This window comes from Schistocerca cancellata, chromosome 3 (genome assembly GCF_023864275.1).
Source record: "Schistocerca cancellata isolate TAMUIC-IGC-003103 chromosome 3, iqSchCanc2.1, whole genome shotgun sequence".
Classification (NCBI taxonomy): Eukaryota; Metazoa; Arthropoda; class Insecta; order Orthoptera; family Acrididae; genus Schistocerca; species Schistocerca cancellata.
In genome coordinates, this window is record NC_064628.1 from 885,379,621 (window position 1) to 885,401,990 (window position 22,370).

A 22,370-nucleotide genomic window follows, 5' to 3' on the forward strand; every position below is an offset into this window, starting at 1 on the left:
TCTGTCTGGACATATCAATAGATGATGCCACACTATCGATACACCTCACTACACCTGCATCCAGTGGGGTCGCATCTCCAGTTAGGAAGTCACATGGGCCCACCAGCTGGCCTTTTAAGGCCAAGCAGCCGTAGGTCCAGCCTGACTTCTGTTCACTAGCTGACGTATTCCCCTCCATAGCCAACTGAACTATGAGCAACAAATTTGCACTACGCTGGTTATTCCTGGTCTTATTGTTTTCCGAGCAGAAGGCCAGGGATAGTTGTCGAGGAGCAAGAGTGAAACATGAGCAGTTTTTGCTCGTCATGATGGGTCTGAGTCTTCCTGCAGGTGTGGTAAGGTCCGTAGATGATTTGAGCGTCACGGGAAACATTTTGGGAAGTGGCAGATGAATCAGCAGTGGACATATACACAGTACTTTATTCATTCAACCTGATTCTTCCCTGAACATGAACAAGTCTTTAATTATTCCATCCAGCTAGTACTGCCATTCAAGGGCATTTCATTCTTTTCATAATATTCCAGCACTGCAGCTGCAGGCAATTATGTATGACAAATGGCGCTAGTGCCTCCAGTATGTGAGGTGAGCTGATACAACAGGATGCAGCCAAGGGCAGCAACCAAGGCCAGTGGCACTGCCAGGGAACTGGCCGGGGTCAACCTGTAGCTGCCAAATGGAGAAGGCTGGCACAGTGTTGTCTGCCCAGGCTGGACAGACAGGCAGAGATCCCTTGTTTGTGACCCAGTGGCAGCAGAGTTAAGCTATGGCTCCAACTGCTACAGACTGGACGTCAGTTTCTGCTCAGCTAGTCAAATGATGATGAACTGGTTGCGCCGTAGTTAAATACAGCTTCCCCCTGCTGATTCCACAGTAATATCAGTGTTTCTGGGTCTTTTCCAAGCGTCTGGTGTGCATCAGTACCCAGAAGGTGTGGCATAAGCGGCAGTAGGTCAGCCAAACCGCACTGATTATGTGGTGCTGGGCCATGGCCTGGTTTTGGCAATTGTAGTTTGATCACACAGGAGCTGATCATGCAGTTCAATGATCAGCACCTGCTGTCTGGCTGTGACCTCGTAGCAGGATCTGATTTCTGCATCAGGCACTCCTATAGTTTTACCCTATTACACATGAGTGAGCTTGCTTGGGAGTTGTGTGTAGTTGCATCCACTAACTTCTATTTTGGTGGACTGTGATACCATTCAGCAAACTGATTATTTTCAGCCTCTCCTACAAGTGGTTTCCACTACAATAATTCAAGTTATGCTACTGCCGATTACGTCATTTGTAGTTCTGGACAATCATAGGATCTGCACACTTACAAAGAATACATCATTTATTTTCTGTATCAGTATAATCAACAAGTGTTAATAAATAACTTTTATGATCTAAATTGGAGACTACAAATGAATATAAATTACAATGTAGCAAGGGTATTTTAGTTGTTACCTTTTTTTAATCAACCCATGGTCTTAGTTTTCTAAGCAATCTTTATCTGTGTAGTATGCATCACTGAAGAGGTAAGTTTTGACTGCATTTCTTTAGTTGAGGTATTTCAATTTTTCATTTATTCTTCCTTAGTATATGTGAGTCCAAATGAATCTTCCTCCACAATCATATGTAGAACTGACTAATGTTTCTCCTGATGTGCACACTGTGTGACAGATGCATTCATTTACTATCGTAAGGATACCAACTTATTTAACATTTTTTATAATGAGCCTGACTGCTACTTTTGGTTTTTATTCTTAAGGGCCATTTCAGCATTTTGAAAATTATGTCAACATTTTGTGCACTTGATCCAAAGAGAACAACCACACCGTCAAGAAATGAGCTTAAAGATTTATCACTTGTGTTTAATGTGACAGAGTTGTTTACCCTCTTAAAGCTGAAGTTTATGCTATCCTTTTCCTTGGGTTCAACATCAGTTCATTACATTCTACCCAACTGTGAACATCCTTGAAGTTTCCAGTTTCCTACTAGGAAAGCAGTGACTATATTGTTGCTTTAATCAGCAAAGAGAATTTTTCTCCACGTCTTACACTATCTGGAAAGCTATTTACTTTTATTATGACTAAAAATAATCACAAAATATTGTCCTGTGGAACAGGTATGTTGATACAATTTTGGCTCTGATAATTATTTCACTAAGCATTTAACAGCAATGGAAGTATTGGCCATCTCTTATCTTTTGACTCTATTTTCCAGATATGACTGGCCCCCCTGTTAGCGCTCTCTCTCATCATACCTATAGTCGAGTTGGTGTAAACTGAACTATAACAGCTGGCAGCGCTTTCAAGTACTGAGCACAAACAGCTGCAGGCGAATAAAATAATAGCTGCTTACAGAACTCCGGCAACACTGAGACGTTGCCACAGAGATGTTTACAAAATCACATAGTGCGACTGATTACAGTAGGCATGCGAAACTGCTGTGACCAGCCCACTGCGACTGTCAGCTTTAATGTTCCTAATTTGTTTAGTAGTATTTTGTGGTCAACAGTGTCAGAAACTTGAGACAGGTTTAAAAATTTGCCTGTAGCACAGTATTCCTTGTCAAGAGCTTCAAGTACAGTACTTCTTATGTAAAGTCTGTTACGGCTGATACTGTACTTGTGCTATTTTAGAAATCAACTGTGCTTCATTAAGAAGGTTGTAGGTAGGCTATTCATTCCGGTATCTCATTAGTGTGTCTTTCATAACTGGTCCTACTATTTTTAATTTAGTTTTTAACATTTTCTGCATTCCTTTCTTTAATAGAGAGACAAGTAATGTACTTTATACATTCTCAATAATAAATCAACTAAAAGACTTTGCACACCTACCTTTTATTTATATGTAAATGGTTATCACTGCACAAACCAAGGGCTTGAAATACACAGAGCGAAATTTCAACATCTTAAATGATAACCAAAACTCACCATGTCTCTGTCCAGATAAAGCTTCTAGCATTGCATGGTTTGGCATATCAAGTCACTTAAAATATCAAATAATCTGTCTACTAAAACTGAAGGTGTAGAATTATTATAATAAAAAATTCTAAATATTTTAATTTCCTTCTATAAGCAGAGTAATGTAGTGTGATTCAGTACCATCACATAATGTTAAATTTTGTTCACGACAACTAGCTATATCCTTGACCTAAAATCTCCATACATCTTGCATGTTATTAAGATGCATGTTAGAATCCAGTGTAGGTGGACCAAAAGCATGGAGTATTGGCATCTGTGACACAGACATGACTAATGCATGCCCAATGCCAAAGGCTGCATCCAGGCAGAAAGTGGGGCTCAACACCCTCTGCACTGAACATAGGAGCTGCTTTTTTCCATACCTACCTCAACCCAGACTAATTTTGAAATGCAGTATTTGGTGGCACAGGTGATTCTGAATAATAAAGGTGCACCCATGGTCAAATTGGAAATGAGTAGAGGCCCAATAAAAGTGCAACATGAATAATGTATCAGATATCTTGGTCATTTTCCTTAGGCACTTGACTGTATCAACATATTTGAGGTTTTTCATTCACACCCATCAGAAGATTTGGTACATAAGACTTACTAATAAACAGTACACAGTTATCAAAGGAAGTTACGTCTCATCTGTATTTGAATAAAATGCTTTATGGTGGTAGGCAGTGTCATTGCGAAACATTAAAACAACTACAAAGGTGGCGTTTAGATAGTCTTTGCAGCTTTAAAGCAATTTCATAATCCATACTACGAGACATCATAACATGGTCTTATCAGCCATATGGAGCATGAACACAAAAAACAATATGCAAAAAGTTAAGATAATTAACACAGTGATGACTCAAAATACAGTGATGAACAGGAAGCAAGACACAATGATTGTTTCAGTTTTAAAGTTAGAAAAATATGCATCTACAGTGAGAAATCATGCCGGAAATCTTGGGTAAGTTTGACTGTGTAAGCGCTATGTTATCAAATAACAGTGATTACACCAAACGAACAAATGTGTCAGCCGTTGAAAACCAGGCTTATTGTGAATGGTGAAAGTGAAAATATTACCTTGTGTGTAGTGTTTGCAAAAGCCATAAATCTTCTACTTTCTGAGGAAACCTAAAGGCACTGTAACAGAACAATACCTACTAACAATCTACTATGCCTCATTTCACAGTTGCACCAGCTATGGTCTCATTCTAGAGGTCTACTCTGCAGGATGCATGAATGTGCTGCAGCTACAGATGAAAGCAGTGTGGATAATTACTTCTGGCGAAAATGGGTGCTAAATAACATGGTCATCAGCAACCTTTCACAATTCTGGCAAAAAAATTGACCTTGTAAACCCACGTCAACATGGAGTTACGATTGTTAACGGTCAATGTCTGTTCAACTGCATCATTCATGTGATGCTTAACTACAGCACATACAGGAAGAGACATCGAAGTTACCACCACAACACCAGTAATCAAGACACAAGACTGCTTGCCAGAGATGCCCACCACAGCCTACGACATATGTCAGATTCTGGTCGTACTAAGATTACAGTAATGTCCACTATTGTTGTTGTTATTGTCTATTGTCATATGACGAAGTCAATTTAGTCCTAACTTATCAATGACGTACCATTGGTCATGACGTAGTGACATCGTATACAACTTACAAAAAGGGCACGTGTATATCTCGTCAAAAGAGATTTTTGATTTACCCTGTCATACCACAATATATAAACCTGCATTTATGTTTCTAGTGTGTCTTCGAAAATTACATGTTTCTATATTTAATTATTCCCCAATAAGCAAGAAACAACAACAGTAGATTTTCAAGGCCTAACTGAACTATTTTTTGGAAAAGTACCTGCTACCATCAGAAGAAACATAAAAACAGTAATTTCCTGGTTAATGTTCGTTTTCTTCTGCACTCACTAGCTCGTTCTTTTGCACCAGAATAGAAAATCTTTATGAAATAATCCTTGCTTATTTTACTATCCCATGTTTGACTTACTCCAAGAAATGATTCTGATTTTGTTAACAGCAAAGTGCTCAAAGTGTTTGTTAATTCCAGCAGCCACTCTCTTCATTTCAAACATGGCGCTTCCTAAGCAATTACACATCGCAGACTGCACTACAGCGACAATGCTACCAACAGAGCGCGGAAATCACAGCAGACTGTGTTGAAAACCATGAGGGTAAAAAGAAGAAGGGAGATGGGGCTGTAGACTTTGTTTTGAAGCCAGAGTGGGTGGTACTTGCCGCCATGTTAAATAGCCCAAAATATTAGCAGACTACTGTTTACGAATGCTTCTTGTTCATTATTTCTAACCTGTATGCGCGACAGCTGTAAACTGTAATGCTTAAGGGGAGCCGGAAGTGGTCAAATCCAAAAAATTACGATTTTTTTTGCTACCGAACATTAATTGGAACATTCCTCTTTAATGTAAACTTTGAATTATTGTTCTACTCGCCCTAGAAGTGGAGTTATTACCATTTTCTCCCACGCCTGCAGAGGAAATGGGCGGCCTCTGAATGCATCTAACACCCTATCGTGAGTTCCTGGCGAACTGCTTGGAATTTTCTCGGTCTGTTACGCATACAGCGCCTTATGTTACGCATACAGTGAGTGTGCAAGGGTTGGTTACATTGTTTTCTGTGACAAATGAAGCGCTAAGAGCGCGGAACATCGTCTCTTTGCTGTTTACCGTTTCGAATTAGTTCAGTGTTGCACCTGTTGTTGGTAGTATTATACTTCTTGTGTAAAGCGTTGTTCTGGTTACGATGCCACGTTTTAGTAACCATGTATATAAGAAGAGGAAGAACGCAGGGAAAAGAAAATTAACACTAATACCAAGTTGCGATACTACAATTACTGAAACAGTGCGTTCTTCTGCTAAGCAACACATGGCCGGCCATAGCCGTGTGACATCTTCTAGCAAGAAGCTGACTGGTGGAAGTGACAGATTTCGTGAATATGTTAGTGACAGTGATGATATTAACGAAGTACTGAATATAGGATTATTATCTTCTGTGCTGAAAGAAAGTGTTGTGTGCAAAATGTGTTCAAGTGTAGGAGTGGGACTAGAGATAACAAAGCACTTTGGTTTAGCTTGTGAGATGAATATAATCTGCGCATGTTGCAAGTATCAAGTGACTTTCTACAATTCCCATGCCAGTCTCTTTGGTGAAAATGGACGATCTAGAGTGTTTGATGTGAATGTTCGACTTGTGTATGGTCTTCGATCCTTTGGAAAAGGATCTGCTGCTGGTAAACTGTTTTGTGGTATTATGAACTTGCCATCGCCTCCAAGCAAATTTGGGTACTACTGTGAACTGGTAGGATCCTCTGTTGAAGATGTGGCTTTGAAAACCATGAAGGAAGCTGTGGAGGAATCTGTAGAAATGAACGGTGGTTCTAGGGATTTGGTAGTGGCATTAGATGGTTCCTGGCAAAAGAGGGGTCATAAATCCCTGAATGGGGTTGTAACTGCTACTTGTGGTGATAGTGCAAAAATGATAGATGTTGCAATATTATCAAAACATTGTAGGTGCAAAAATAAAATCAAAGGAGAGCACAGTGGAACCTGTGAGGCAAATTTTAGTGGATCAAGTGGAGTAATGAAAGTGGATGGAGTGAAACAAATTTTCGAACATTCAGTTCCCAGATACAATGTTAGGTACAAATACTACCTTGGGGAAGGTGACTCCAAAGGTTTCAAGACTATAGAGGAACTGAAACCATATGGAAATGAATTTGTAGTTGTTAAGAGTTGGAATGCATTGGGCATGTGCAAAAGCGTATGGGTGCAAGGCTTCGAAGGCTCAAACAAACTTTGGGTTCAAGTAAGCTCAGTGATGGAAAGACAATAGGAGGGAGAGGCAGGCTTACTGATGAGGTGATTGAACGTCTACAGAGATACTATGGGTATCCTATAAGGCAAAATACTAGTAATGTTAGTGACATGCGAAAAGCAGTGTGGGCATTGTTCCTTCATACTGCCTCTTCCAATGAATACCCTGTGCCCAAAAGATTCCTGGTGCAAATATAATGCAAAAAAGGACTATGATCACAAACATGGTTTGCCAGCAGCTGTGATAAATGCAATAAAACCAATTTTTCATGACTTAGCACAGCCAGAATTGTTACACAAATGTCTACACGGAAAGATGCAGAATCCTAATGAGAGCGTAAACAATTTGATTTGGAAAGTGATTCCTAAAAGGGTGTTTGTAAGCATAAAAACACTGCACTTTGGCATTTATGATGCAATAGCAACCTACAACCAAGGGAACAGTGGAAGTTCTGAAGGCAGTAGGATTTACAGCTGGGGTGAACACTGTACGAGCACTAAGAAATATTGACAGAGAAAGGATAAGAGGAGCAGAGAGAAGAGAAAGGCGTATGAAGTATGATGGAACAACAGGCCAGAAAAGAAGACAGAAGAGGAAGCTTTTGGAGGATGAAGAAGAAGACCCTGATAATCCATCCTATAGTGCAGGAATGTATTGAGAAACTTTGATAGCCATTTCCCATAAATTAGAATTTTTCGAATATAAGGAACATTTTCTCAAAATCCACTCAAGCTAGAGAGATGAAATTTTTATACAGCACTCCTAGTGGTCAAACTTACATTGTAACACAGCCATTTGGCAATATGTTCAGTAGTTTCATTTCAGTTTAATTATAAAGCAATTATTTGTAAAAAAATTTGGCTCATTAATAAAAGAATAATTGGAAGGAAACTAGAAAAGATACTCCAAAATCTCTCTGTCATAACTGCAATACTAAACCATTCTATATGTAAAAAAAATTCAAATTTTTCTATTTGGTAGTTTATTCATAAATGTTCCTCAAACTTAGTGGTTTTAACATGGGCAGCATAGGCACATGCGGCTCCCCTTAAGTGAATAACATATTGGGCCATTTGTACACTCTCAGGAGAAGTCCAGAGATAGCTAACCGAGGAATAGGCTAACCATGGGTTAACTTGGACTGCATGTTATACAATGACATTTTATTCCCCAGTTATTCCCGGAATATCGTTCATGTCTACTTAAGTTGGGAACAACTGAAGAGCTCACTGGGTATTGTGTCCGCTTCATTTCATATTTACTTACAAGGGAAACTTCCAGTCTCACTCCCTCAGATTTAATGGTAAAAAGACCCAGTGTATAGTCTGTCAACAACTGAACACAGACCAAGCATGAAAACAAGAGGAAGGTGCACTGAACTTTGAAAAAAAGAAGCAAAATAGAAATGGTGAGCGGGCGAAGTTCAAGATGTGCAACATCGAGCGACTCGCAATAACGACGGCAACGTGGTTGTTGTATCGTCACAGTGTTGGACTGTAAAGCTGGAGATCGTGTTCAAACCTCCCCCATGCCCCCTTTTTTTTCACAAATTTATGAACTGTCCGTCCGGTCAGTGGTGTGTCTGTTCTCTTTCTGTTGCCTTGGCAATCGTCATACTATATACTGGTTTAGCATATGAGTCATGTGTAAAAATATGTTACCAAGTAAATGTGATGAATAGTGGCAGCAGGTGAGTACCTCATAGACCTCTCACAAAAATGAAAACAACAATTGGAATTGAAGAGTCAAAACCTCCACAATCGAAGGCAAGAGGTAAAACATGTGGTACTCCTGTAGAACAGATAGAAGGTATGCTCGTGTGGTGGTCACTTCGTTACATGTCGCTGTTACAAACGTACGTTACACCACGATATTGACACAAATTTGAATAAAGCGAAAAGACGTCAATGACCAGATGGACAGTTCATAATTTTGTGAAAAAAAGTGGGGCATGAGGGAGATTTGAACCTGGTTCTTCCGTTCCAGTCCAACATCGTGACCACATGACCACGACACCTCGTTTACTTAAAGTCGCTCGATCTTGCACTTGTTGATCTTGGACCATTCACTGCTTCTATTTTCCTTTTTCTTCCACAGTTCAGTACACCTTCTTCCTGTTTTCGTGCTTGATCTGAGTTGTTTTCGACAGACTGTCCACTGGGCCCTGTTACCACCAAATCTGAGGAGGGTGTGGTGGGGAGTTTCCCTTGTTAGTTGTCATCTGCAGAAATAGCGTGTCAAACATGAGTAATAAGCGTTCCAGATCGCAAACGTATTTGCTTGAGGATACTTTGAGGCTCATAGATACCGTAAATGAGATCAAGAGTGTAGCAGAAAACACGAAAACTACTGTGGTCTCATTCCATGAAAGTATTAGGGCAAAACTTTTAAGTAAATTGTTAGGATACTTATGCATGTAAAAATATAAAAATCCATCTTGAAATCAGTTAAAGGGTCAGGTATATGTCGTTTGACCAGTAAGAGATCTGTCTAGATTTCTGAATAAAGTATGAGAAAATATATGCAGCAGTTTCTATTCACAAATAACCTCACATAGACCGACAGAGCAGCTACAGCAGAAGTACTATTAAAAAACGAAAAATAAAGAAACACATAACAATTATGCCTAGAAAAGGTAGCAGAGGCTATATATTGGTGGCACCCCATATGTGGAATGTTAGTTCCAAATTATGTGTTATGAAATACACGATTTGATAAAGTTGTCAACAGGACACCACAGCCAGTCGATTCAGATGCAACGTTTCTATACACAATAGTATTCCATCAAATGCAGCTGCATAGTAGATGGCGAATTGTAAGTAGGTACCTAATATACAAGAAACTATGAAATGCTGTCTGTTTTGTGAAATAGCTGGTCTTTTCAGTCTCTCCAACAAACTGTGACAACACAGACATCTTGCAGATTAATTTGATCGAAAATTCTGAGAGGTATTACTGGCTAGCTTGCTGTTGTTTTTACACTTTAGAATGATTAAATCATTGCAGTAGCAATTCAAGTTCTACAGAAAATACCCTTGCTGAATTATTGAATACTATTTGTGCATCCACTTTTGCAGTTCCTGGGGATACATAAATTCTGTTTCTATGATGTGATGATTGTTAATTATATTGAGAGTATATATGAAAAATAATACGCCGATTTCACAATAAGAAACCGTTATCTTTTTTATAATCCTAGGTAATAATGTAACTATGGCACATATCAAACTGGAGGCTGTTGTTATTGTATCTCAATATAAATGTTTGAAGAACAGTAACTATTTGATACATAATTTTCGCTTGTGCAATCATCTCCATATGTGATCTGGGAGGGAAGAGGAAGTAAGTGGAGGGATGACACCTTCACTGTGTTTTTCCTTCTTTTGTACAGTCATCTCATCTCAGATCTGTCAGTTCTTTTTTCAGAATAAAAATACCTGTTTTCAATTGAGAAATAATTAGTAGAGTTGTAGGAGCTTGACAAGAACAGAGAAGGTAGGAAGAACTGTACTCGTTAAAAAAGAGGACCATAAAGCTGAAAATTAGGATCAAAAAATAAAAATTAAAACAAATGTTTCAGAATAAAAATATATTTATCCATGTACACTTGTTTACCTCATTTTCATTTAGTTACACCATAGAAATGAAATAATTAAAAAACTGTCTCTTGTGCATGTTGACCACTGTTATACACATCCTTTTAATAATCCTGCTGCCTGTTTCCTTACTAATATCAATGAAGTCTCCAATGGACAGACGGGAATCACCAGCGGGAAAAATAATCGAATATCAGTAGTACGGGTCACGTAGGATACTAGGCCGACGTGCAGTGACCATTTTTCGTCCAAAGTGCTGGGTGAGTTAATTCGTTTGTCCAGAAGGGGAGGTCGACAAACCTTTGCCACCTTGCGACCGGTCGACGACGACAGAGTCGACACGCATGCAATGCAGTCTTTCTCAAGAGATTTTTCAGAAACTATTCGATAAAAAAAAATTTTGCTTTACTTGTAGCTTTATATGTCAGGTTCATTATGATGTGCCCATCATTTCGTTAATGGTCATAGTTATTAGGATATTTACGTGGAAGTAAGACACTGAGCGAAATTCGAAAATGTTTGCAGTGAAAAAATGGGATCGCTATGATTTTGCGTCTGGTACATGTTACATAATATACTGCTGCGTGTGAAATTTAGCTAACATATTGAATGCTTGTTTGGACTTGGTTGGAGGTCTCTGTCTCAAGAAAACTGATCTGAAGTAGTGCACTCATTTGTTATCGTGCCGCGCCAGCGATAAAGCCAGAGTGAAATATCCACAACATTCCTTATACTTCATAAACGGTTTGAGATATCGAAATGAAAGTTTGGCAAATGGAAGCACACATAGGGGAGAGTATTTTGCAGTATGTTTGTTATGCAAAATTTCATTATCTACCGTGTTATCCCACTAATTCCAGACTTTTATGATGAAATTTCCAAGGTCCAACGATAGCTAGTGAAACGAGAAATTCTATGGGTTTTGGGACAACATAAGTGAAGTCATTACACTTTTATTTTGTACAGAGGATGCGCTTTCTCATAAGATGCTGACTTTACTTGACTCAGTTCCTCACCTAACAAACTTAACAACCATTGTTTCAGAATTCTGTCACGATTGCGTATGCACAACGTGTTAGTGAGGTGAGACTGAATGATCTCCGGTGAGTTCTGGCAAAAGACGCAAATTTTAACATGGCAAGAAGAGAAATGTGTAGGTTTTACTCGAAATTCCCCACTCGTGACTCTTCTCTGAAAGTTACAAATGGTTAACAAACTAAGCGAAAATAAATCGCTGTGTTTTTGGTGGAATTCTTTTTAGATACTAACCAAAGAAGAGGTGCATATCTTTTTGGTCACCATGTAAGTGTGGGTGTGGAAGGGGCTCCGCTTAATGTTTACCAAAACTGTGAGTGTAGGCTTCAGTTTAGAACGGCACTTCCCCCCCCCCCCTCCTACAGTGCTCTGAGCGATCCCCCACGCCTGCCACTCTCCCCACGCTTCCCCAGCCAACTGCGCATCTAGCGGCCACGGCATTTTGCGCGCACAATAGCTTATCCATTGGTGGAACAGTGTCATTTCTGAAAGAAAGAAAAAAAAATTACATGAGACAGTTCAAGGGAAATTTAAAAACATAACTTGCCAGCTACTCCTTCCACTCCTATGATTATGTAGATTCAATAAGTAAAGATTCATGTTAGCTTCTTACAACACAAAGATAACAATTACTTTATGGATGCGGTTATCTGGATAGTACTAATAGCTGAAAAATACAACAGCTATCAACAGCTGTCTGCTATAACTTCCTTAAAAAAATTGACTTTCTTATTCATTTTACTGTTTACGTGTTTCTGGGAATAATGCTAGGTTGTGGATAATTTTGTCAGTCTGAAGCATCCTCTAAAATATGGAATGTGGGGGATAAGAATCAACAGTATCTTGTGCTATAGATGTGGTTGAGTGAACTCAGCATTATCAAACGTTTTGTTACATTAAACAATTATAATAAGCCATCAATTTCAGAAAAATCGTTCTTCACACAAATGCCCTATAAGATATTTCGATTTAAATTATCCTCAACTAGCAACAGTTTGACATAAAAAAAGGACACTGAAAATCACTTGATATTCAACGAAACTTAAAAACATAGCATTCCAGTCACACCTTCTACAACCATGCAAATGGTTCAAATGGCTCTAAGCACTATGGGACTTAACATCTGAGGTCATCAGTCCCCTAGACTTACTAATACTTAAACCAAACTAACCTAAGGACATCATACACATCCATGCCCGAGGCAGGATTCGAACCTGCGATCGCAGCAGCAGTGCGGTTCTGGACTGAAGCGCCTAGAACCGCTCGGCCACAGCGGCCGACCAATCATGGAGATTCAATAACTAGATTCCTGTTATGCTCTTATTACATACATATTTAACCAGTCTCAGGACTGAAGACCACAACAACAAACAACATTTAACTATTATTTATGATAAATATAGATGGGTTTATGTCAATAATAGTAATAACTGAGAAACACAACAGCTATGTTTTATAGCTTGGGAAGCATCACCATTGTTTTAAAAAAAGAAAAAATGCTAATTCCCTCTTAATCCTACTGTGTTAAGCTTAGCCTGTGTAATCACAAACAGTTCACAGGCTTCAGTGAATAACGATGGGTGGGAGGTAATATTGTCACTCTGAAGCATTAATGGGCCTGTATTCCTAATAGTTTCACTAAAAGGCGGAAAGTTATTCTGACACTGCTGTAATGGTTACAAAAAGGAGCATTCCCAATAAATAAATAAATAAAAACCGAGTGGAACAATATTTCTGCTGTTGACGTAATGTGGCTGAGTGAAACTGTGACACTACTGTTATCAAAACGTTTTGCAACATGAAAAATCGCTGTTTTGTATAAGACAGAAAAAGTGTTTATACGAACAGTACGCATAACTTGTGTGGTTTTTAGATTTGGTTAAGATATTACAATATTTCCACTACAGCAGAAACTTGATAAGCGAAATCTGAATATAAACTCGGAATCTGTATCGTCTCACCTTCTTCGTTCTCGCAAACAGTTCAGTCGAAATCTTGTCACCATGGTCGGCATGTGTCACTATGCCTACCATCTTTAAAAGTTATTCCCCACTTAAACTCGGAGACAGACCAAAAATCACCGGTTAAGTCAGCCCGAGTTTATTCCCTGGTAACGTTATTCTGGGTTCGCTTGCATGTGTATTTTCTCTAGCAATATGACACATTTGGCCTCATTAATGTTACTTATTTCCGGTTGATAGGCTTTATTTACAATAACTAAGAAGAGAAGTATGTGATGTGGAAAGGACGTTTTCCTAATCCATTTAATTCCACATTTACTGTATTTGTATCGATAGCAAATGAAGCTTTAATTCTGAAACCATTGCTTGTTTGCTTACTGGAAAGAAGCATTGCACTCTATCGTATATTGTTCATGTCAACAAAGTGAACGATTATTGAATTGTCTGTGGGTGCAGGAGGATTTCGTAATGCTTTATTATAAGTAACACATTTACAGACTTAACTGTATAGTTCTACAGTAAACAATAGACTCACTGAGACTGCCAGACTCCTCGGTACAGGTCAAAGAAGATCTCGGTACAGATATTTCACATTACTTGATACATCGATCCACCACAGAGGCCTCTCCCCCCTCCCCCCCCCCACCACCACCACCCCCTCAGAGTGTGGAGCACAGAGTAGTAGCAGTGAGAGAAAGGGAGATGGATCAGGGTGGAGGAAAGTGAAGACACGACTTAATCTTGTAACCATGCTGGTTGGCGCAGAGATCAGCCTGCACAGGGGAGTGAGACCTGGATAGGTGTAGGTTGCAAGGGCTGTAGCTGATCACATTGGATGTGAACTGTAAACAGACCATCCTCACCAATGGAATTCTAAGAGCTGTCTACAAAGTTAGTATGTAATTGGAAAGGTTAGATGAGTGTTAGGTTACAATCAGAGTCTCCAAGGGAGCGAGGTGGTGCTTGAATAATAAACAAATAGTCTTTATGATGCTGCAAGAAAATATCCTCGCTGGGGTATGCAGAGACGTTGACAATGAATGTAGCCATAACACCAGAAGGTGTGTCCAGTGAGAAGAAAGGTATGGCTGATTCATCACGTGCAACACTTTAACTGCTAGGAACACTATCACTAGCACTGCCCTGACAAGCAGGAAGGGAGTGCGAGGTGGGAGTGAACACTTGCCAGGAATCGAGTCGCTCGTTGTGGCTGCATTTGGGGAGAGCTCTGAGTCCTCATCGTCTGAGGTGTGGCTTGCAAAAGCCCACACTGGCTTAACCTGCCGTAGGGAGACTGTTTGTGGTTCGGTGTTTAGCATGACAGTCATTGTATTTTCCGACTGACAGAGAACCCGATGAGGCCCTGAATATGGCAGTGAGAGAAAGGGAGATGGATCAGGGTGGAGGAAAGTGAAGACACGACTTAATCTTGTAACCATGCTGGTTGGCACAGAGGGAGAGGGACCTGGGACAGGGGAAGGTTGCAAGAGCTGTAGCTGATCGTATTGGATATGAACTGTAAGCAGACTGTCCTCACCAATGGAAGTTCTAAGAGAGACGAACGATGTCATCTCGTAGCATGACAAAGTCACTGCTTGCAAAATCTTTAGGGAGTAAAGCATGTGGGCATGTGTGCTGCGGGTTGTGGTATGCGCATGCGCGCGATATGAGAGCCAACTTGCATGACTAGAGAGGACAGTAACTCGTCATGAGTAGTATTGCAGTCCTCGACAAATTCAACAGGTAGTACAAGGGGCTCGCTGCAAAGGATTTCTCCCCGTCAGGCTTTCAAATCGTCTTTATAGGCTGTGTGTATGCCCAACAGAACCCATTGAAGTGGATCACACCAAGAGTATGAGTGACACATAGCTCGCTTTCAGCATTCGGTGCCAGTGTTCGACCAACCTGTTACTCTGTAGGTGATAAGCTGTCCTACGAAATCACTTGGCACCGCATAGAATATGCAAGCGGTCAAAGAGCAAAGATTGGAACTGGCATCCCTGATTCTTGGTGATGGATTAAGGGCAACCAAAATGGGATACCCAGCAGGCAATGAATGCTCGAGTCACAGTATATGCCAATACATCGTTCAAAGGGACCGACTCTACCCATTTCGTTATGCAGTCAGTGATGGACAGAAATTAGTGTTGGGCATTAGAAGGGGTAGGGTGCTGATGAGGTCCATAAATACGTGTTTAAAATGTCGCTTCAAAATGTCAAAGTGTCCAAGAGATGGCTGAACATGCCGACCAACTTCAGCACACTGGCACTGCATGCTTGAGTCCACTCATGGCAGTATTTCTTAATGTTTGATCAAACGAAATATTCAGTGACGAGCTGGTGTTCAAGTGAGTTAGTCCATGTTGTGAAGAAAAGATGGTCTCGTGAAGGAGAAGAGGTACAATTGGCCGTGGTGTGTTTGTCGATGTATTACAAAGGATCAGTTGTGCGACGCCAGGGAAAGAGCATGGTCGGATGTCAGGGAGGTGGAGTTGTTAGTAGTTAGTGACTGGCCCTGAGGATCTGTAGTTTGTAAATGCTCGAGTTCTGCCAGGTTGAAGAGGTTTGTGATAGTATGACTGCATGACATGTAGTCTGCTACAGTGTTATCCACGCCTTTGATAAAATGGATGTCTGTCATATATTGGCTGATGAAGTCCATGTGTCGAAAGCGCTGTGGAGGGCAATCACTGGCAGGATTACGGAGCATGTCGACAATGGAATGGTGGTCCAAGTGAATAGTGACGTCACATGCCCTCATGTACTCACGAAGATAGCGTATGGCTTCATACATAGCAAGAAGTCCCCTATTAAAGGCAGCCCACTTATGAGAAGCAGACAGTATTTTTAAAAAGAAGTAAAGTGGCTAAGACGTCTTGTCTATTGTCGTCGCAGCACAGCGCCGATCGCGGTATCGCAAGCGACAGTAGTGCGTGAAATTGATTAGTTGGCGCTGGGATGAGCTAGCGTGACTGCATCAGCTAGAGCTAGGTCATTAAAGGCTCGAGTCATGTCTTGGGACCACGTGATCATAAGGCCGTTGCAGCATCCCTGAATATGGAAGTTGATAGGAATATAAAAAAAGGGGGGAAGGTTTATCTGTTTAGGAAGAGTAATAGAAGGCAGATTTCAGACTACCTAACAAATCAAACGAAAATTTCTGTTCCGACACTGACAATGTTGAGTGTTTATGGAAAAAGTTCAACGTAATCGTAAAATGCGTTTTAGACAGGTACGTGCCGAGTAAAACTGTGAGGGACGGGAAAAACCCACCGTGGTTCAACAACAAAGTTAGGAAACTACTGCGAAAGCAAAGAGAGCTTCACTCCAAGTTTAAACGCAGTCAAAACCTCTCAGACAAACAGAAGCTAAACGATGTCAAAGCTAGCGTAAGGAAGTCTATGCGTGAAGCGTTCAGTGAATTAGAAAGTAAAATTCTATGTACCGACTTGACAGAAAATCCTAGGAAGTTCTGGTCTTACGTTAAATCAGTAAGTGGCTCGAAACAGCATACCCAGACACTCCGGGATGATGATGGCATTGAAACAGAGGATGACACGCGTAAAGCTGAAATACTAAACACCTTGTCCAAAGCTGTTTCACAGAGGAAGACCGCACTGCAGTTCCTTCTCTAAATCCTCGCACAAACGAAAAAATGACTGACATCGAAATAAGTGTTCAAGGAATAGAAAAGCAACTGGAATCACTCAACAGAGGAAAGTCCACTGGACCTGATGGGATACCAATTCGATTCTACACAGAGTACGCGAAAGAACTTGCCCCCCCCCCCCCCCCTCTAACAGCCGTGTACCGCAAGTCTCTAGAGGAACGGAAGGTTCCAAATGATTGGAAAAGAGCACAGGTAGTCCCAGTCTTCAAGAAGGGTCGTCGAGCAGATGCGCAAAACTATAGATCTATATCTTTGACGTCGATCTGTTGTAGAATTTTAGAACATGTTTTTTGCTCGAGTATCATGTTGTTTTTGGAAACCCAGAATCTACTCTGTAGGAATCAACATGGATTCCGGAAACAGCGATCGTGTGAGACCCAACTCGCTTTATTTGTTCATGAGACCCACAAAATATTAGATACAGGCTCCCAGGTAGATGCTATTTTCCTTGACTTCCGGAAGGCGTACGATACAGTTCCGCACTGTCGCCTGATAAACAAAGTAAGAGCCTACGGAACATCAGACTAGCTGTGTGGCTGGATTGAAGAGTTTTTAGCAAACAGAACACAGCATGTTGTTATCAATGGAGAGACGTCTACAGACGTTAAAGAAACCTTTGGCGTGCCACAGGCGAGTGTTATGGACCTATGCTTTTCACAATATATATAAATGACCTAGTAGATAGTGTTGGAAGTTCCATGCGGCGTTTCGCAGATGATGCTGTAGTATACAGAGAAGTTGCAGCATTAGAAAATTGTAGCGAAATGCAGGAAGATCTGCAGCGGATAGGCACTTGGTGCAGGCAGTGGCAACTGACCATATGTAATGTATTGCGAATACATAGAAAGAAGGATCCTTTATTGTATGATTATATGATAGCGGAACAAACACTGGTAGCAGTTACTTCTGTAAAATATCTGGGCGTATGCGTGTGGAACGATTTGAAGTTATATGATCATATAAAATTAATTGTTGGTAAGGCGGGTACCAAGTTGAGATTCGTTGGGAGAGTCCTTAGAAAATGTAGTCCATCAACAAAGGAGGTGGCTTACAAAACATTCGTTCGACCTATACTTGAGTATTGCTCACCAGTGTGGGATCCGTACCAGATCGGGTTGACGGAGGAGATAGAGAAGATCCAAAGAAGAGAGGCGCGCTTCGTCACAGGGTTATTTGGTAACCGTGATAGCGTTACGGAGATGTTTAGCAAACTCAAGTGGCAGACTGCAAGAGAGGCGCTGTGCATCGCGGTGTAGCTTGCTCGCCAGGTTTCGAGAGGGTGCGTTTCTGGATGAGGTATCGAATATATTGCTTCCCCCTACTTATACCTCCCGAGGAGATCACGAATGTAAAATTAGAGAGATTCGAGCGCGCACGGAGGCTTTCAGACAGTCGTTCTTCCCGCGAACCATACATGACTGGAACAGAAAAGGAAGGTAATGACAGTGGCACGTAAAGTGCCCTCCGCCACACACCTTTGGGTGGCTTGCGGAGTATAAATGTAGATGTAGATGTAGACTTGCGATCGCCTGAGGTATGCTTGTATTGTAAGGCGCCAGTTAGAGGCGTCTGAAGGGAGGCGGCATGAGGAATATGGCGCCTGAAAAAATTTATCACGCCCAAGAAACGCCATAGACCACGAAAAGTGACGGACTGTGGTAAGCTCGAAAAATGAGCCACACGTTTAGAGATGGGACATACGTCTTTAGAGTTCATGGTGTGACCTAGGAAAGTAACTTCTGTTAGATACAGCTTTGATATGTCGTCATTTATCTCAACGCCGTTATCCAGGAGTACACAAATATCTGGGAAAGGTGCTGCTTATGTTCAACAGTGGAGGCGAACAAAATTAGAATTTCATCAAGATAACCATGACAAAACGGAAATTGGAGAAATAAAGAGTCCACAAAACATTGCCACGTCCGAGCTGTATTGTTAAGTCTATGAGGTATAAAGCAATATTCGAACAAGGCAAAGGGAGTTATAATGGCAGTTTTTGGAATGTCATCTTTGTATATTGGAACCTGGGGATACTCCTTACGACAGTCAATGACGCTGGAATGCCGAGCACCATGTAACTGCAATTTAGAAATTGAATCTGAGGGATGTGGTAATCGTCTAAAATGGTGCGAGTATGGTTGCCATAATCCAAGGACGAAAATCAAGGACAAAATTTGGTGATTATAAAGATGTGGTTGAAACACGGATCGGTATGTTGTGCAAGTGACCATTGGTTTGCATTTCAGTTATTTTATGCACACACTCAGACACTGTACTGGAGGTTTCATTGTAAACCAACAACGGAAAACTGACACAATCGCAAAGAATCGATTATTGCACTGCTTCCACAGTCTGTTCTGAAAATAGCCGAGCGATTCTGAACTGACACGGAATATCAGCACAGGTTTCAACGGCTATCGTCAAGTTTGCAGGAGTTATGAAACACTTGATCGGTGGCAAGTGGCAAAACTTGGGTAATTTTTTTTTTTTTTTTTTTTTTTTTGCTTACTAGCCACTTTTTTCGCGGACATTTTCGTCTTCGTCCAGGACACCCGTCTTCGAGCATAAAATCGCGGATTGTCCGTGAAATCCGCGACGTATGGCAACCTTAAGTGCCAGCATTGAGCCTACGATAATCCCCATAAAGCCTGAAAGTTAAATTGTTTTTGGGTATGAGATGAAAAGGTGAAGACCAGTTGCTGTCAGAAGGACATACGATCCCTAAGCTTAACAATTCCTGAATGCACTCTTTGCAGAGCGACGTTTCTCAGCCAACAGGTGGCGTGCTATTGTGCGGACAGGACAGCAGGACTTTCGGCAGTATGAAGCGTATGACAGGTATCGTATCTAATAATCTTAATGTCCGGCCAGAGTGGCCGAGCAGTTCTGGGCGCTTCAGTCTGGAAGCGCGCGACCGCTACGGTCGCAAGTTCGAGTCCTGCCTCGGGCATGGATGTGTGTGATGTCCTTAGATTAGTTAGGTTTTAGTAATTCTAAGTTCTAGGGGTCTGATGACCTCAGAAGTTAAGTCCCATAGTGCACAGAGCCATTTGAGCCATTAACCTTAATGGATGCCAGATTTGCACAGCATTAGGCATTCTGGGCCAAGTGACATCACACGCAGCAATGTTAAACAGAGAAGGACTGACCTGAAGTGTAAGTGGCGAAGGCTGCAAAGACTGCCTCGTGTTGAGTGCAGCAAGGATGTGTTGGGTGTCAGCTGCAGTTGCAGAGGCTGGATTGGTTGCCATATGGCGCCGTGACTCAGCGAGGGAAAAGTGGTCTGCCTCAGCAGTGGGTGTCGTGGCACAGGCTTGTACAGGCTCGGCAGGAGCAGTAAAGCTAGCTACATATAGAGATGGGTCGAACTCGTTCATTCCCGTGAACTACTTCATTCATTTCACTCTTTGCCGTGAAGCGTTCAAATGAAGTAGTTCATTCATGAAGTACGGAAGCCTGGCGAAGTTGCCCAGTTCGCCGCTCAGCCGCGGCTACGCTCGCTTCGCCTCGCTCGTACAATAAAGCTTCTTAATACTTCATAATTTTACCAACAGATGGCCAACTATGCAGTAACGTGCACGCAACGTTTTACGCTCTTACAGCGTCTGAGCTAACTTAAATAGAGCGTGGTCGAAGGGGACAAAGGAAAGATAAACAGAGAAGCCTGTCACATATAAAGAAGGTATTGCATTTAATCTTGTTCGACATTTTCTCATGAAGCGCCCAAAAAAGTCTTTATCTGCCAAGTGAAACATTATTTGTTGTATTCATGGACTGAAAACTAGGGCTACCAACAAAATGCAGTCCAATTTCATGTTCCTTTTAAAATTTAATCCAAAATAGAGTAAGTATGTTTATCACTGTCACAAAGTCTATATATCTACGTTAAGTAATTATTCAGAAGTTTTCCTGTAGACTTTATTTTTGTTGAGAATAATATAACCCTCCAGATTCAAAACGTAAACTGTCACCTGTAGTCATTGGTACGTTTTTAGGTAAAATCCCTCTTTCAGTGTTATTAACAAAACTTTTATTTTCATGTTGGCTGAGCGTGCTCACACAGCCAGCCTCTTCGTTTGTATCTGTAATATTAATTTGTCCGAAAGCGCTGCCAACGGTAGGCTACCGGTAGACGCGAAGTATAACAACTGCACAAATAGTCACGGATAATGATGTCAGTACTGCAGGAAGCAGCTGACGCTGCCTTCCCCTCGCCCCTCACCTCCCCCAACCACGCGCAAACCTATCGTTTCCCACAAACGCCGCGCGATTCGTCGACTCCCGGCGGGGTCAGGGATTTTCTCTGCCTTGTGATGGCTGGGTGTTGTGTGCTGTCCTTAGGTTAGTTAGGTTTAAGTAGTTCTAAGTTCTAGGGGACTGATGACCATAGCTGTTAAGTCCCATAGTGCTCAGAACCATTTGAATTTGATTCGTCGACAGGCAGTAGAGGGGAGACTGAAGTGAAGGGAGAATGAGTGACGTAGCGCCGATGTAATGGGATGAGGGAGAGGGAAAGAGAGTGAGCGAACTAGAAGAAAGTGTGGAGTGTGTTACCTGTGACGAGTTTGAAGTACCAGTTCATTGAAATTGAGTGGTTAGTTCACACTTCACTGGAGTGAAGCGTTCATTTGAACGACTCATTCACGGGCTCCCCATCACTAGCTGCATACCTCGCTGGCTCGACCATTGCGAAGGGGGCATTGTCTGCCTGAGTGGCAAACATTTTGTTCAAGTTCTGTTGTGAAGAAAGAAATTTGCTCGTCATGTGAGCAAGATGCCAGTTCGACGTGAACCTTCAGAGACTGCCGTGACTGTAGTTGCATTATTTGGATGCACATGTTTGGTAGCAATTGGTGTCCTTGACGCTAGTGCAGCGACGTTTGTCTGTGCATGTACTAGATCTGCTGATGTGTTGTTGATGAGTGCTTGCAGTGATTCATTTGTCACACGTAGAGCTGCAATGTCACGTTGCTGGTTGAGCAGTTTGCAATGAATTTACCGAGTCAGAAGTAAGACATGTAGTTCATCTAACTGTGGTGGGGAGGCAGCAGTTGACACTCTCAAAACGTATAGGTGTTGAGATGAAGGAATCCACGACGCATTCACCAGAAGAATGTCATAACAGCGTGGCCGTCAAAAGTTCTGGAGAGAGTCCGTAGTGTTGCAAAATGTCTGTGTCTAACACAGGTTCATCGATGTCAGCCACGTTAAATGTCCAGTAAAAACAAAATGCTGGTTGAAATTTAAGTTTAAGGTGAGTAAAGCTATAGGCTACGACCAACAAATTATTAGCCACTCGCAGA

General features: G+C 41.4%; 1 protein-coding gene across 2 annotated transcripts in view; it reads right to left on the reverse strand.

The window, feature by feature from the left end:
• LOC126175954 (spindle assembly abnormal protein 6 homolog) overlaps positions 1-20,369 on the reverse strand; it is a 144,287-nt gene extending 123,918 nt beyond the window's left edge. For both annotated transcript variants that reach the window (XM_049923041.1, XM_049923040.1), the window contains exon 1: positions 20,217-20,369. In XM_049923041.1, the coding sequence (XP_049778998.1) occupies positions 20,217-20,318 (102 nt within the window). In that variant the 5' untranslated portion in view covers positions 20,319-20,369. The remainder of the gene's footprint in view (positions 1-20,216) is intronic.
• Positions 20,370-22,370: the final 2,001 nt, after the last annotated feature.